Source organism: Primulina huaijiensis, chromosome 10, assembly GCF_012295235.1.
Source record: "Primulina huaijiensis isolate GDHJ02 chromosome 10, ASM1229523v2, whole genome shotgun sequence".
In the NCBI taxonomy this organism is placed as follows: Eukaryota; Viridiplantae; Streptophyta; class Magnoliopsida; order Lamiales; family Gesneriaceae; genus Primulina; species Primulina huaijiensis.
This window is the reverse complement of record NC_133315.1, coordinates 7080542-7094303: the sequence shown is the minus strand read 5'-3', so window position 1 is coordinate 7094303 and position 13762 is coordinate 7080542. Positions and strand designations below refer to the sequence as shown.

Here is a 13762-nt window from a genome sequence, read left to right as displayed (position 1 = left end):
TCCGAATCGTCCATCTGGTGCACTTTTGTGTAAATATATCCATCTCCAAACTTTATATTTGGTATTCTTTCTACCCACTTCAGCATCGTTAAGACATTTCAATATTTTTTTAAAATTGTCCAAATAAACTTTCCAGATGTTACAACAATTATACTCGCTCCTCCCAAATCCTAACATATTCAACACAGCATAATTAATCGATAATTCGAGAGGAGGTTGAATCAAGATAATGTATAGTCTATGTTCCTGATCATAAATTGACTTGGTGATAAACAGTGGAATAGTTAACAAGTTTAGGCTCCTCATGACTTATGGTCTCAGTATAACTATCATAACTCTTGTGCCCTTTACAATTTCACCATCGAATAGACGAATCCTGGCATGGTATGCAGAGAAGGAGCAAGCTGATGAAAAAATAAATTACTCGAATATAAATGTTATTCCACAAGAAACACTAGGTTGAGCCTCTTTATTAAATTCCGGGGTGGAGTTTGTTTCTTTGAGCTAGAGTGAGTAAAAATGGAACATATCCCAGAAAATAGCTCTCTAGTTTTCAACAGAGACATTAGAAATTTGCAAGCACCTAACAGATGATTTTTAGAAACAAACGACCTAAACGAAAGGATTTAATGAGCACGAATGTAGGAACTAGTCTCCTTAAACATAGGCCTTCTAAATAAAAGCACACCAAGACTTCAATGATCCACATTGGAAGGCTCGAAGCACCCGCAAAATGGTGCCTTTTTCTGGCCCTGCCCTGTTCTTCTTCCTCCGTACAGATAATCACGCAGAAGAACTCTTCGTTTTATATCTGATATATTAGGTTTTCCTTCTTTTTCATCACCGAGCTTGAGTAAAATAAAGTGTAATTTTTGTATCTCCAGTTGCAACCTCCCGATTTTTTCAGACATTTGTCGTGCCTGCTCAGATACCCTTTTCCTGGCATTCCCATCCCCTTCTAAGTCAAACGATGACTTAACATCAGAGAAAGTGCTATGTTCAACAGTTTTTATCAATCTGCCATTGAAATCAAACAATTTCATGATGGCTACGTCAGCTTCTTCAAGCTTACCTTTAAGCGCTTCACATTCAATCACAGATTTGCCACGTTTTCCCTTTTCTGTAATCTGAAGTTTTCTCTTCAAATCTTGAACTGTGATTTGCAGATTCGCCAGTTTTTGAACATCTGAGTCGAGACGTTCCAACACCTTCTTCTTGTTCTCTTCTTGAACAGTCCCAGAAAATCTTTTTGAGATATCTAACTCGTCCATGCTCGACTCTTTGACAATAGGTTCATCTGAGGCAAGGAACCCACCTTTCTGGTTCTTTGTAGGATTTATATTTTCTGGTAACTCAACAATTTGATTATACGTATCAATCTGTTCTCTCCTGCTAACTCCATAAGGTGAACCATTTGATATCTGATCAAGCATGATGTCTTTCATCAGAAGTGTATTTTCAGCCTCGGAGATTTCAGATGTTTGCTTCAGACTTCTTCTGTAACGCCAACTCTCTGATTTTAGAAACTCAATTTGCTTTAATGAAGTGTCCAGTCTAGAATGTAGATCGAGGTTTTCTTGAACCATGCCCTCCCTTGTTGCAGCTGATGCTTTTTCATAGGCCTGAAGCCTCGCATGCAGATCACGCAAGTCCGAAATCATATCTTGCATTGGGGCCTTCTCATCCTCATTGAAATCCATTCCTTGCGAATCATTTATACCTTCAGCAGCCTAAACAAACAAACAAGAAAAAAACGCAGCAGTAGTTAAAACCAATGACTGGTGGACACTGGGTGGAGATTTTCATTAACCTCACATTAGGAAGTCAAAGAACTGCAAGATAATGCTTCATTACATTATGCAATTAAAGCTTCGCACTGGTCAGTGTCACCCACATGTTAGCACATAAGAATTTTATCCTAATTGGAGACTGCAATCCATCCAATTACCAATATCATTAAGAGTTAAGACAAAAAAATTTAACGTAAAATAATTCTTAAACAACTCGAATTTTTTTCCACCCAATAAAATATTCCACATACTTGTTTAGTGCAAGATGTCTGTGAGTCAAAATCAAGAAATCAAAACAATAATTAAAAAGTTAAGGTTTTCACCACTTGTTAAAAAACAAATAAAACCCAAGGCAAAAAACTTGTTCAAAGAAAAAACAGAGGCTACTGTCTTGACTTGGGTTTAGAGTTTAAAGACCAATCTGTATAACTTAATGATTATATTTCACATCATAAATTTCTGGTGTTATAAACTGTCTATCTACTTCAAGTAACTGTAGTGCATTTTGTTCGTATCCATGCAGCACAATTATCAAGTGAGATAGGTCCATTGCTAGATTGTTTTCATTTAGGAATATAACGTATTTACCAAAAGAATTATCTCAAACAATGGGGAATACTACTTGAATAATTAAATTCAAAGGAATTACAGCAAGCATGGAAGTTTTTTTTAATGTCAGATCAACAGGTTGCAATGTATTTAGGGTGCTCAATAATACCAGCAGTTCCTCATCTTCAGGATTTTGAAGCTTAATCTGTCGATCTGTACGGTTCTCCAGGGAGGCTACACATGCCTTTACAGAAACAATTTCAGGGCGAATTGCAGCAAGTTGATTTTTGAGATCTTCATTTTGATCAACATAGTCAAGACATGCTCCTTCGAGCTCGTGAAACTTTTGCTTGAAAAGAAGCTGACAGACAATGGAGTACTGTAATTGGCCAAAAACTGATGTAGCCTGAATTTCCAACTCGTCAATCTCCTCCCCTTTCAATTTCAACTCATTTTTCAGATTTTCCCCATCGCTTTTGCTCTTATTGAACTCTCCATGCAAATCACGAAGCTTACCTTCCAGAATCTGACTTGCTTCACGCAGAAGATTATTCTCCATGCTCAAATGGTCATTGGTGGTGGAAAGATTGAAAATCTGATTCTCTTGGTCATCTCTAGTAGTCTTAAACTCATTGCTTTCAAATTTCAAATCTTCCACAATTTTATGCAATTCAAATTTCGTTTTTTCAACTATAATTATCTTTTGTTCAGCTTCTTGAAGTTCTAATTTCATCTGATGTAGCACATTTTTCCCATTTTCAATATCATCGGATAGCTGATCTTTGACAGTAGCAATAACCTTCAGTTCATTCTCTGATATCTGCAATTGCTGCTTGAGGTGGAGAATTTCAATATTTGATTCTTCTAACCTCCCCTCTGCTAAGCTTAACTTCCCCACAAGAACGCCATTCACATCATGAAGTTTATTTTGATCTTCAGCCAATTTTCTCACTGCCATCGATTTCTCTTCAGCACAGCTTCTCAATATCAAGGAGAGATTATCCAAAGCTATCACTTTATCGCACAACACAAAATTTTCCTCTTCGAGTGCATTACTTTTTTCCTCCAAATGTAAAAATTTCTCCATCAAGGATCTTTTCTCCTCGTGAACTTCTGATTTTTCTCTTCGCAAGATCTCATAGGTACCTTGCATATCCGTTAAATTTCTCAGTAAATCTTCGATCTGAATCACTAGTGCTTCCTTCATGTAGTCTCCTTCCTTCAATTTTAGCCTCAAATTTTCATTTGTCTCCAGGTGTTTAATTACCTCATCCTGTACAGATGAGAGCTGCTCAGATCTTTCCTTGAACTCATGCTCGATATTGCTTTTTTCCACATCAAGATTTTGTGCCTCGAGTCTTAGCTGCCTAATCCACTCGACAAGAACTGATAATTCAACAGCCCAATGTTGATTTTCTTCTTCAGCTTTGCAGAGTGACGTTTTCAAATCTTGAATAGCACTAAACAGCTGGTCGAAATAAAAATGTTGTTGTCCAGCTTTATCCATTAAGGCAGGATCCTGAACAACATTCAGAACTTTCAATAACTGAAAAGTGCCAGCCCTCAGACTTGAAGCTTGGTCGGACAAAGATTTAATTTCAACCTGTTGCTCAACATTGCTCTTCTCTAACTGTGACACGATCTTTTCAGACAAAGTGGATTTCTCCAAAAGTTGTTGATTCTTTTTCATCAAGGAGAAATTATTTTGTTTCAGCTCTTCAGCAGTTCTTCGCAATACAAATATCTCAATTTCAAAGATCATGGCATTATCTATTACTTCATCAAGTTCCCTCTTTCTCCACCGACATTCTTCGTTTAAATCATGCATTTCAGCTTCAACACCTATTAACCGTGACTCACTAATCTGAATGTAATTGCCATGTTCTTTCCTTGCTACCTCCAATGACGTCTGCAGCTCTTGAACTTTGTGAAGAGTTGAGTCTCTTTCTTTCTCAAGAGCTATGTATCTTCCTTCTAGTTCTCCATAATGTTTTCCAAGCTCTTCCAATCTTTGCACTGTGTTTTCTAGCTGAGAATTTAATCTGTGCTTCTCACCGATGAGATCAGCCTTCTCATTTTCAAGCAACTGGCATGAATCTTCTAATGTTTTTGCTTTAACCACTGACATCTGGATCTGATTGTGAACATTAGAAAGGGAATTCGCCATAACAGTGTTATTCTCTGTGAGACTCTCCAAATTCTTGTTTGCTTCCTGTAGTTGCGTCATGAGGGAGGCTTTCTCATCAAGAAGGGAGGATTTCTCCTTCAGAAGAGATTGTAAGGACTGCTCTAATGTTTCGATCTTTCCTCTGACTGCATCTAGCTCAGCATTCAAATCAGAAAGGGAGGTTTCTAAGACTGCATTTTTCTCAAGAAGCTGCTCCATAATTTCCAGTTTTTCCATGAGAGCTTCTTTATCCCTTCTTTCTCTGTCCCAAGTTTCTTTCAAGTTGGAATTCTCATCCTGCAGTTCCCTCACTGATGATTCAAATGACTCTGGATTCAAGCCGACCAGATGCACCTGGTCCACAACTGAATGATGCTTCTTTTGCATATCATTCAATTCCTCTTTTAGGCAATATATTTCTTGCTGCAGTGCATTTCTTTCGTCTAGCCGAAGTTCAACTTCCTCCTCAAGTTTCCCTTTTGAATCTTTTAAATCGGAAATCTCATGTTGCATCCCCTCAATCGACAACGATGAAGATGCATTGAGCTCATCAAGATGTTTGTTCTCCTCCTTCACCTTAAGAACTTCATCTTGTAAACTCTGATTATGGGTCTGTGAAACGTTCAAAAGTTGATGCAGCTCAGATGCCATAGATCGCATGTCTTCCTGAGTTTGGGCGTGCAAATGCTGTAATGTCTGAAAAGCAGTCTCAGCCTCCACAAACCGTAACTGTTCCTCTTGTAAGCAAGCCCAAAGTTGTCCTAACTCCTTCTGCTTCTCTGTAAGATCTTGAGTTTGTGTTCCCATCTTCAACATCAAAGACTCCAACTCAGAGTGGAGAGACTGATTTGATCTTTCCAACATGAGACATTTTTCTTCAGTACCCTTTAACTTGGATACTCCACTATCTATCTCTAGATTAAGGAGTTTGACCTCGTCTTGGGCACGTGTAAGTTTGTCCTCTAGACTGGAAATCGTCTCCAAGCATTGCTGGCATTGAAAAGCTGCAGCTTCCTCGTCATCAGTTAATTTGGAAATGGTTTGTTTAAGAATTTCAACTTCACTTTCCGCCTTTTCTGCTCTCTCTTTCAACTTAGTAGCATCCTCTTCAGAGACTTGTAGTTTGTTTTCATGGTTTGATATAGCCTCCAACGATTGCAAGTACCGATCAAGAGCTGCATCCTTTTCGATGGCCATCTTATCCCGTTCAACTCTCAAGGATTGTGCTTCAGTTTCAGCAACACAAGCTCTTTGATTGGATTTCTCGGTATCCTCTCGAGCAGTAGAGATAATAGCTTCTAGATCAGATAACCTTTCCAAGGATCTTTCATATTCTTGGAGCTTCAACTCTTTTTCAGATTCTAGTTTAGACAGGGATTCCTTCAAAATAACAACTTCGTTTTCAGCTTTAGTGGCGCGATCACTATACATTCTGAAATCTTCTTGAGTTTGAGATATTTCCAATTCAAGCTGGGACAGTTTATCTACACTCAATTGATATTGAGCAAGGCCAGCTTCCTTCTCACTTTCCAATTTGGCGATGCATTCCTTCAACTTTAGGATTTCCTCAGATTCACATTCATTAGGTTTTGATGATTTTTCAAATCGGGTACTCTCTTTTACTTCTGTTTCATCAAAATTTAGACTCTTCTGCACCCTTTCAACTGAGCCAAAGGGGTCCTTAAGTTGCTGTTTTAATGGCCTCCTTCTTCCAACAGTATCAGAATCATCAGAGAATTCTCCATTCTGTTTCAAAACATTCTCATCAGGTGTCCTAGGATCGGTTCCAGAAAACACAGGTGAATCATCAGCAAACATAGAAGGGACTTGATTCGGAAAAGCTTCTGCCATAGTTCGATGTGCATGTCGAATCACACCAGTTGCGTGATCATATCTTTCAGCCAATGCTCGATAAGCTCTATAGAACTCCTCGACCATTCTCATAAGCTCGGGACGTTTCTTGTAATACATCTCTGCCCTCCTTGCGAAGGAATCAGCATCTTCCTCGATGAGCTTTATCATTACTTTAACTTTGGCATCCATATCTATCAAAGCACAAAACAAATCTTTCAGCAGAAAATACATGCGTAACAACTATCCAGTTGAACGCCCAAGTGGTACAGAATACAATATCTTAAAGTCATGGCCACGGCCACTGAGAAAGATATGCCTAAGTTCATTGTTAAAATTAGCTGAAGAACATAATAGGAACCATCAATCAGAATACACCAAGGACCTGAAGCGTAGACTTGATTCTGAAGTGAATATTGACATAAATGTGCCATTTTTCCACATAACGTAGCAGAAATTTCACAAAATATAGACTCATATACATTTAGAAGAAAACGGAACGGTGAAGCAAGTACTTCCAATCTTCGGACAAGTTCATAATTTTAATAAAAGCTGAAAAACCCAGGCTATACCTGTGAGATTTTCCTGAAGCCATTTTGAATTCTTGGGGCTAATATGACTATCCCACCACCACGAGTACATACGTCTTGAATCCGTGTGCGAAAGCTTTGCCATCTCTTTCGATGCGATCACGAACTTCAAATGGTGTAATCCAGGTACTCAGTCCAATTAAAACGAAACTCGGAAGCACCCAATTCAAGATTAAAAGATAGAATTGAGTTGAAGATGACTTAGCCCCTGTCCCCCCAGTAATGAAAAAATGGAGGAATCAGTCAATTAGTCCCAACCATCTCAAGGTTTCCAGAAACGAGTGGGGGAAAAAACCTTGTAAGGTAAAAGTATCAATAAGTTAAAAGATCACACCACGAGCATTAATTAAACTGATTAACGAAATTAAGACCTTAAATTATCAAACAAAAAAGTGGTAGCCTCAAGAATTACCTGACCAATCAAAAATCATGCAAGATCCCCACAGTAAAATGAACATAGAACTTAAGCAGGCTTTCCATCAAACAACTGCTCCACAACTCCTAGAACAGAAAATTCAAAATTAAAGAACTAAAGCCACCCAAATACTCATGAAACATAGATACCAGATTCTGATCATTCAAGAAACTGTAAAACCAGGATCATTAAAACAACCACCATTTGATTTCAAAACCAGTGAATAATGAAGTATGACAAGTCAACCAAACCATTCATACACTACGAACAAGCAAATGTATTTCTTGAAACGCATACGAATAATAAATATGACTGCATTATACGCTAAGAAAACATGGAAACAAAAGAAAAAAAAGTTACAGTGCACAGATGAAACGGAACAAAAAAAAATTAAAAAGCAAAAAATGCACACCCAATCTTCATCACAAAGCTCTCTCTTCCCTGCTGACAGATCCTTCACTCTGTCTTTCAGCAGAGCCACCTTTAATTTCTAAGGGGAAAAAAATATGATCTTTGCTCATCAGCATGACTCATCCGTCAATCCTATTTTCTCAAAAAAGTTTAATATGATAATTAATGGAAAACAAGAAAAAGACAAATTCCACAGAAGCCCAATTGCAAATATTAGGTGTAGAGTGCTTTATTTTGTCGACTGTTTACTTATTGCGTTTTTTTTTTTTTTTTACAAAAATTTGATTGAGACATTTAATTGATCAATCACAAAAACTCTTGTGAGACGGTCTTACGGATCAATTTTGTGGGTCGAATCTTTTATTTGGGTTATCAATGAAAAAGTATTACTTTTTATGCTAATAGTATTATTTTTTATTATGAATACTGATAGCGTTGACCCGTCTCACAGATAAATATTCGTGAGACCGTCTCACAAGAGACTTACTCTTGATCAATTTGTTAGATGAATTTACGATTCGATTCATGAAAAATATTATTTTATACTTAAGTATAGATCAAGTTATTTTGTCTCACGAAAATAAAAATATATCTATGATATCGTCACACAAAATACATATTATTCTTTTAGTTAGTGTTTTCTTTGCAATATTTTATGAAAAATAAATATAGTGTTTATTTTTACTTTCTTAATTTCAATAATTTTTTTTGTGATGGTAAGGAATTATCCAAATATTTTCGTTTCTTTAATTATATTTATGACAAGTTTTAGTTCAATATTTTTAATGTTGTGAGAAGTAAAAATTGTATTTCAGAATAATTATAGTTTGAATTTATGAGACTGTAAGATTAATTTTTATATTTTAATCGCTACCCCAAAAAATAAATTCTATTATTTGCTCGTTGTTTATATAAAAATGATTTTTTTATATTAAATTCGGAAACCACAATTATGCATCGAGTATTCTCGTCTTTCCAAAACTCGTATATGTTGATAATAACACAACTAAAAAAATGCAAGTCTAGATGTCAATTTAACTAGTAAATGTTGTTTATCAATAATTCGTCTTTCAGCTTTAAAAAAAAATTGTGAGATTGTCTTATTGATAAATTTTATCAAACGGATCTCCGATCTGACCAAATCATGAAAAGTATTATATTTTATGTGAAAGAGTTATTTTTCATAGTATGTATGAATCGGATCGACTCGTCTCACGAATTTAAATTAGTAAAATCGTCTCACAATATACCTATTAAAAAAAAACATGATTTTAGCCATTATACCAAATTAACGTAGTTTATATTTCAAACAAAACCTAACAAATAATAATATTTAGTATTCAAATATCAAATATTATACCTCATTTATTATCATTGCCAACTGATAAATGATGACTGTCCTTATATCGCAATATCATATAAGAGTAGGTTTCTTGTGAGACGGTCTCACGAAGCTTTATCTGTGATACAGGTCAACCCTACCGATATTCACAATAAAAAGTAATACTCTTAGCATAAAAAGTAATACTTTTTCATGAATGACCCAAATAAGAGATCTGTCTCACAAAATACGACTCGTGATGTCGTCTCACACAAGTTTTTGTCATCATATAATTGCAGTCTAATAATTCATTGAAATAATTTAAAATTTTGGTTTTAAGTTAAACAAGTTAATAATTATTATCATATTCTTTCTTTATAATAATAAAACAATCTCGTCACCAAAGTGGCGATCCAATCTAGGCAACTACCAACTTCGAAAATTATTTAAATTTATATAATAAAAAAAACAAATGAAAGTATAATTAAATCTTGTTATCTTTTTACATATAATACGAAAACATTTGATATGCTAGTGTATATATAATTCGATATTTTATTAACTTGTCGAAGATGAACAAACAAATCTGTCTCACGTGATTGTTGCCAACTGAGAATCATATTGCTGCCCCTCAATATGTACATAATATTTTAATTATCCTTTGTATATATATAATATATGAATTTAAAAAAAAAAAGGCTTCGGTCAAATATTCTCGATCTAATGTATCAACTCGTTTTATTTTTCACAAAAATTTTGTGACATTTTTTGTTCATTTAATTTTGTGAGTATGATCTCCAACTCGAATCATGTGAATGCGGTTAATAATTAATTACTTTGAACAAATTGGGAGATGATGTCATTCCAGACTTTTTTGGGCTCATTGGTGTGGTTTGGACGGTGAGATTCACTAATTCTTCTTATTTATTATCATGCAAAATCACCAAATATTTGGCCCACAATAAATTGACATTTTCTTTTTCTCTTTCTTTATTTCTCTAGAAAAAATTAATTTCTTTGGCTATATTATATATGTTTTTTTTAAAAAAATCCATTTTATATATATTCTTTCCATTATGATTCAATACCACTAATGTGTTTAAATGTTAAATTTATACATTTATATTCCTGTAATTAGAAAATATAGTTTTTTAAAATAAAAAAAAAGTTTAGAGTAAATTAAATGCACATTTAATGAACATACGTCATGTTGGAACTCTCCACGTGTCATCATGTATTTCACTTTATGCCCCTGTATATATTCTTTATTATTGAATTGTTCAGTAAAGTTTATATGTTCACAAAAACTCATTAGAGATTGTTTTATAAGTCAATTTTGTTAGATAGATATTTATTTGAGTCACTTAAAGAAAAATATTATTTTTTATGTTAAAAGTATTACATTTTATCATTAATATAGACATAATTGACTCATTTCGTAAATAAAAATCTGTGAGACCGTCGAAAGATATAATGTTTCAAGAAGATAATTTGATTTGGACATAAGTGTACCACATTTCCACATGAAGTGTACCACATTTTGTATGATATATTACCACAATTTTGTGGATAGGGAGTAAACCCAAAGAAATATTTTGATTGGGGATTTTTCACCAATTTCCCCTTTAATTGAGAAATTGGCCTTCAGTCCCCAGCTGTCGATTTTTTTTGTGTTCAGTCCCTGGGTACTTTTTTAGTACCACATTTCCACATGAAGTGTACCATATTTCCACATGAAGTGTACCACATTTTGTATGATATATAGTACCACAATTTTGTGGGTAGGGAGTGAACCCAAAGAAATATTTTGACTGGGGATTTTTCACCAATTTCTCCCATTTTAATATACATTTTATATAATTTAATTCGCACAGTAATCAGACGAGTACAACTGTAGAGTGAAACCACCTAACGGAATTCATTGTGAACGACTCGAAAAAAGAAATAAAATAAAAGAAGCATTTTTTGGTTGGAAGTTCAAAAGAGACATAATTGTGTACTTTTGTTTTTCTTTGCCGAAAGGCACCCTTTATGCTTCCCTCGTTTTCATGTGCTCTCTCTGTTGATGTAATACAGTAATAATCCTAGTAAGTATTTTTTTTTTCTCATACGATTTTATGGATTTATATATGCGAAAAATTTATAATTAAAATGAAATAAAAGATACTTTTGGCACGCGAGAAATCCATAACTAAAAATGAAATAAAAGATATTTTTAGTATAAAAAATAATATTTTTCATTGATCGGGTCAAGTAGGATTCGTCTCAAAAAATTGACACGTTATGAATTTTTATGATAATCTAGATATATTTCCTCCATGCTAACTGTGATTAACCGTGTCTTAAAATACTACTACTTTAATATTTGCGAGAAAAATGAAATTTTCTTATTAAATAATTTATTATAAACATATTCATAAAATAAAATAACTATCACCATTCATACTAAAAATAAAGTTAATATAAAAACTCCATTTTAAACTCCACAACCATCAAAATTTCAAGTTAAAACATCCACCATAATTTGAAAAATTCAACATAATATAAAAAATTTCAATCTGTTAGTCATCAAAACCAATGCAATGTAGTTAGAGTAAATAGTTTAAAATGTGCATAATAACTATCGTAACTACAAGGTCCTCGGGTTTGTACTGTCACTGGCCCGAGCCTGCTCACTGGTCACCACATCTCATCTCCTCAACAACATCATCTGCATCGATCAATTTTAGTGAGTCTAAAGACTCAGCATGCTTAAAAGGTAAATAAAAAATAATACGAAATAAAAAAAAATGCAATTTAAACATAGCTCGTACATAACATAATATAACCATAAATATGTATAACGCGACTTTCCTGCATAAACATTTTCATAAAATCACATTTTCATGTTCGTCATAGTAATCGTAAATCATTTTACGTAGAGTTCTGTTTAATGCAAGTGGCTCATAACATAATTTGTTTGATCAAACAAACCACAGTACTGGGTCGGCAGGGATCACCACAGCCTTTGGACCGGATATTCACTCTCTAACATAACATAATTCCTCCGAAGAGGTACTCGGACACGTTCTTCGGCTTCTAAACCAGTAACATAATTTGGCCACAAGACAAATCTCATACCTTAAAAATAATTATTTTGCATGTCACACATACTTACAAACTTCATGAACCTCATTGGATCGTCTCCGAACATGCTGCCATAACATCCTAAAATTTATACCCAAAACAGCCCCTAATGTGCATTCGGACACATACGACTCCCAAATTAAATAGAACCATTTAGGATGTACTAGTCGACTCGGGACTCGACCCACACATAAAATGCATCCCAACCTACTGTTCAAGACTCTAAAGCAACCTCGACCATGCCTGAACCCTGTACCATGCACAACGATCCATAATAACACAAGCTGCCCCAAAGAGAGACATTATGGCATTTATGTGTTCCGTACGACTTCCTATCGATTCTAACTCGAACTAAGTCTGAACCAAGTCCTAGACTCGACCCTTAGACATCACTTAAGACCTTGGTTTGACCCATTCTAGCCCATGACACCTGCACAGCCCCTTAAACCCATCGATCTGTGCACCCTAACTCGCGAACCCTCACGCGCGCACCCCGAGCGATCTCGACTTCAGTAGCTTTGCCATCCAACCAAGCCCTAACCAACCAATACCAGGCTTACCCCGGGACCACCCTAAGACCTCGCCTAGACCCTATCCACGATCCTTGGTCCAGCCATGCAACCAGCCGCACACTCCAAAGCAACGATCACTTCCTTAGGCGCGACTGATGAAACTTAAAATTAATAATTTATTATATGTTAAAACCTATATTTTAAAATTTAAGTTTCATTAAAATTATAAAATTATGTTATCTTAGTATTGTGTATTTATATTTTAATATCTTACTAAATATGTTTTATTTTCAGGTTTTCTACGTGTTGGTAAAATAATGATAACTCAAGCTAGAAAATTCAAATGGTGGTGATTCAAATATTTTTGGAATCCTTTAGAAATTATCTACAACTTTGCAGAAGACATGATTGCCTAAAAAGTTGGTTAAGATGATCAAATTGTGAAAATATCAAAAGGAGGACAAATTTACTTTCACCATGACCAGCATATAGTAAAAAAATCATAACTATTTCAATATTTAACCAAATGAGGTTAACCAAGTGGCCAAATTCATCTACAGACAATTTCCCACATGTTTGCTATTTTGAGTTGAGTCAAATTCGGTGATTAAAGTCGTGGAACAAAGCATTGAAAGAAGGGGCATGAAATTGAAGTTGGAGGAGACAAAGACTACTATTACAACTACATTGCATTAATAAAATTTTTGACCCTTTCTCTCATTTGGCCTATAAATAGAGGCCTTGTGCTAGCTTGAGAATCATTCTATTTCATTGTAAAATATAGTGTGAGTGAGTATAAAAGTTCTAAGTTCCAATATATTTTTCATTTTCCAAATTATGAGTGATGTTTTTAGTGTTGATCAAAAGTAAGTTCATGGAAAGCTAAATCTATTATGTCAAGGTGAAGAGGATGAATTCTTGGTGAAGTAAGATTGTTTATATTTTGTATATTCTTTCTTTATTTCTTTTCATTTTGCTAATTTCTTTTTATTGTAGGTATAAAAATGAATTATTTGTTGTTATCAATTTA

General features: G+C 34.7%; 1 protein-coding gene across 3 annotated transcripts; it reads right to left on the bottom strand.

Moving 5' to 3' along the window:
- Nucleotides 1-405: 405 nt before the first annotated feature.
- On the bottom strand, nt 406-7912 carry LOC140986401 (protein NETWORKED 1D-like). 3 transcript variants are annotated; one of them, XM_073454629.1, is made up of 5 exons: nt 7775-7912; nt 7360-7448; nt 6930-7242; nt 2509-6551; nt 406-1730 (listed from the first exon to the last, which is right to left on the bottom strand). In XM_073454629.1, exons 3-5 carry the CDS (start codon nt 7030-7032, stop codon nt 696-698), a joined length of 5181 nt encoding a protein of 1726 aa, XP_073310730.1. In that variant the 5' UTR covers nt 7033-7242; nt 7360-7448; nt 7775-7912; the 3' UTR covers nt 406-695. The 3 variants fall into 3 exon arrangements, with proteins under 3 accessions (XP_073310730.1, XP_073310731.1, XP_073310732.1); XM_073454630.1 differs by having other exon boundaries at nt 6930-7155; XM_073454631.1 differs by lacking the exon at nt 7360-7448 and having other exon boundaries at nt 6930-7155.
- Nucleotides 7913-13762: the final 5850 nt, after the last annotated feature.

What these genes read in the sequence shown, in the direction of transcription:
- LOC140986401 (XM_073454629.1), bottom strand. Translation starts at nt 7,032, where the DNA reads ATGGCAAAGCTTTCGCACACGGATTCAAGACGTATGTACTCGTGGTGG. An exon ending in GCTTCAGGAAAATCTCACAG is followed by an intron (nt 6,552 to 6,929) that starts GTATAGCCTGGG and finishes GTGCTTTGATAG; the next exon opens with ATATGGATGCCAAAGTTAAA. An exon ending in CTGAAGATGAGGAACTGCTG is followed by an intron (nt 1,731 to 2,508) that starts GTATTATTGAGC and finishes TTGTTTGTTTAG; the next exon opens with GCTGCTGAAGGTATAAATGA.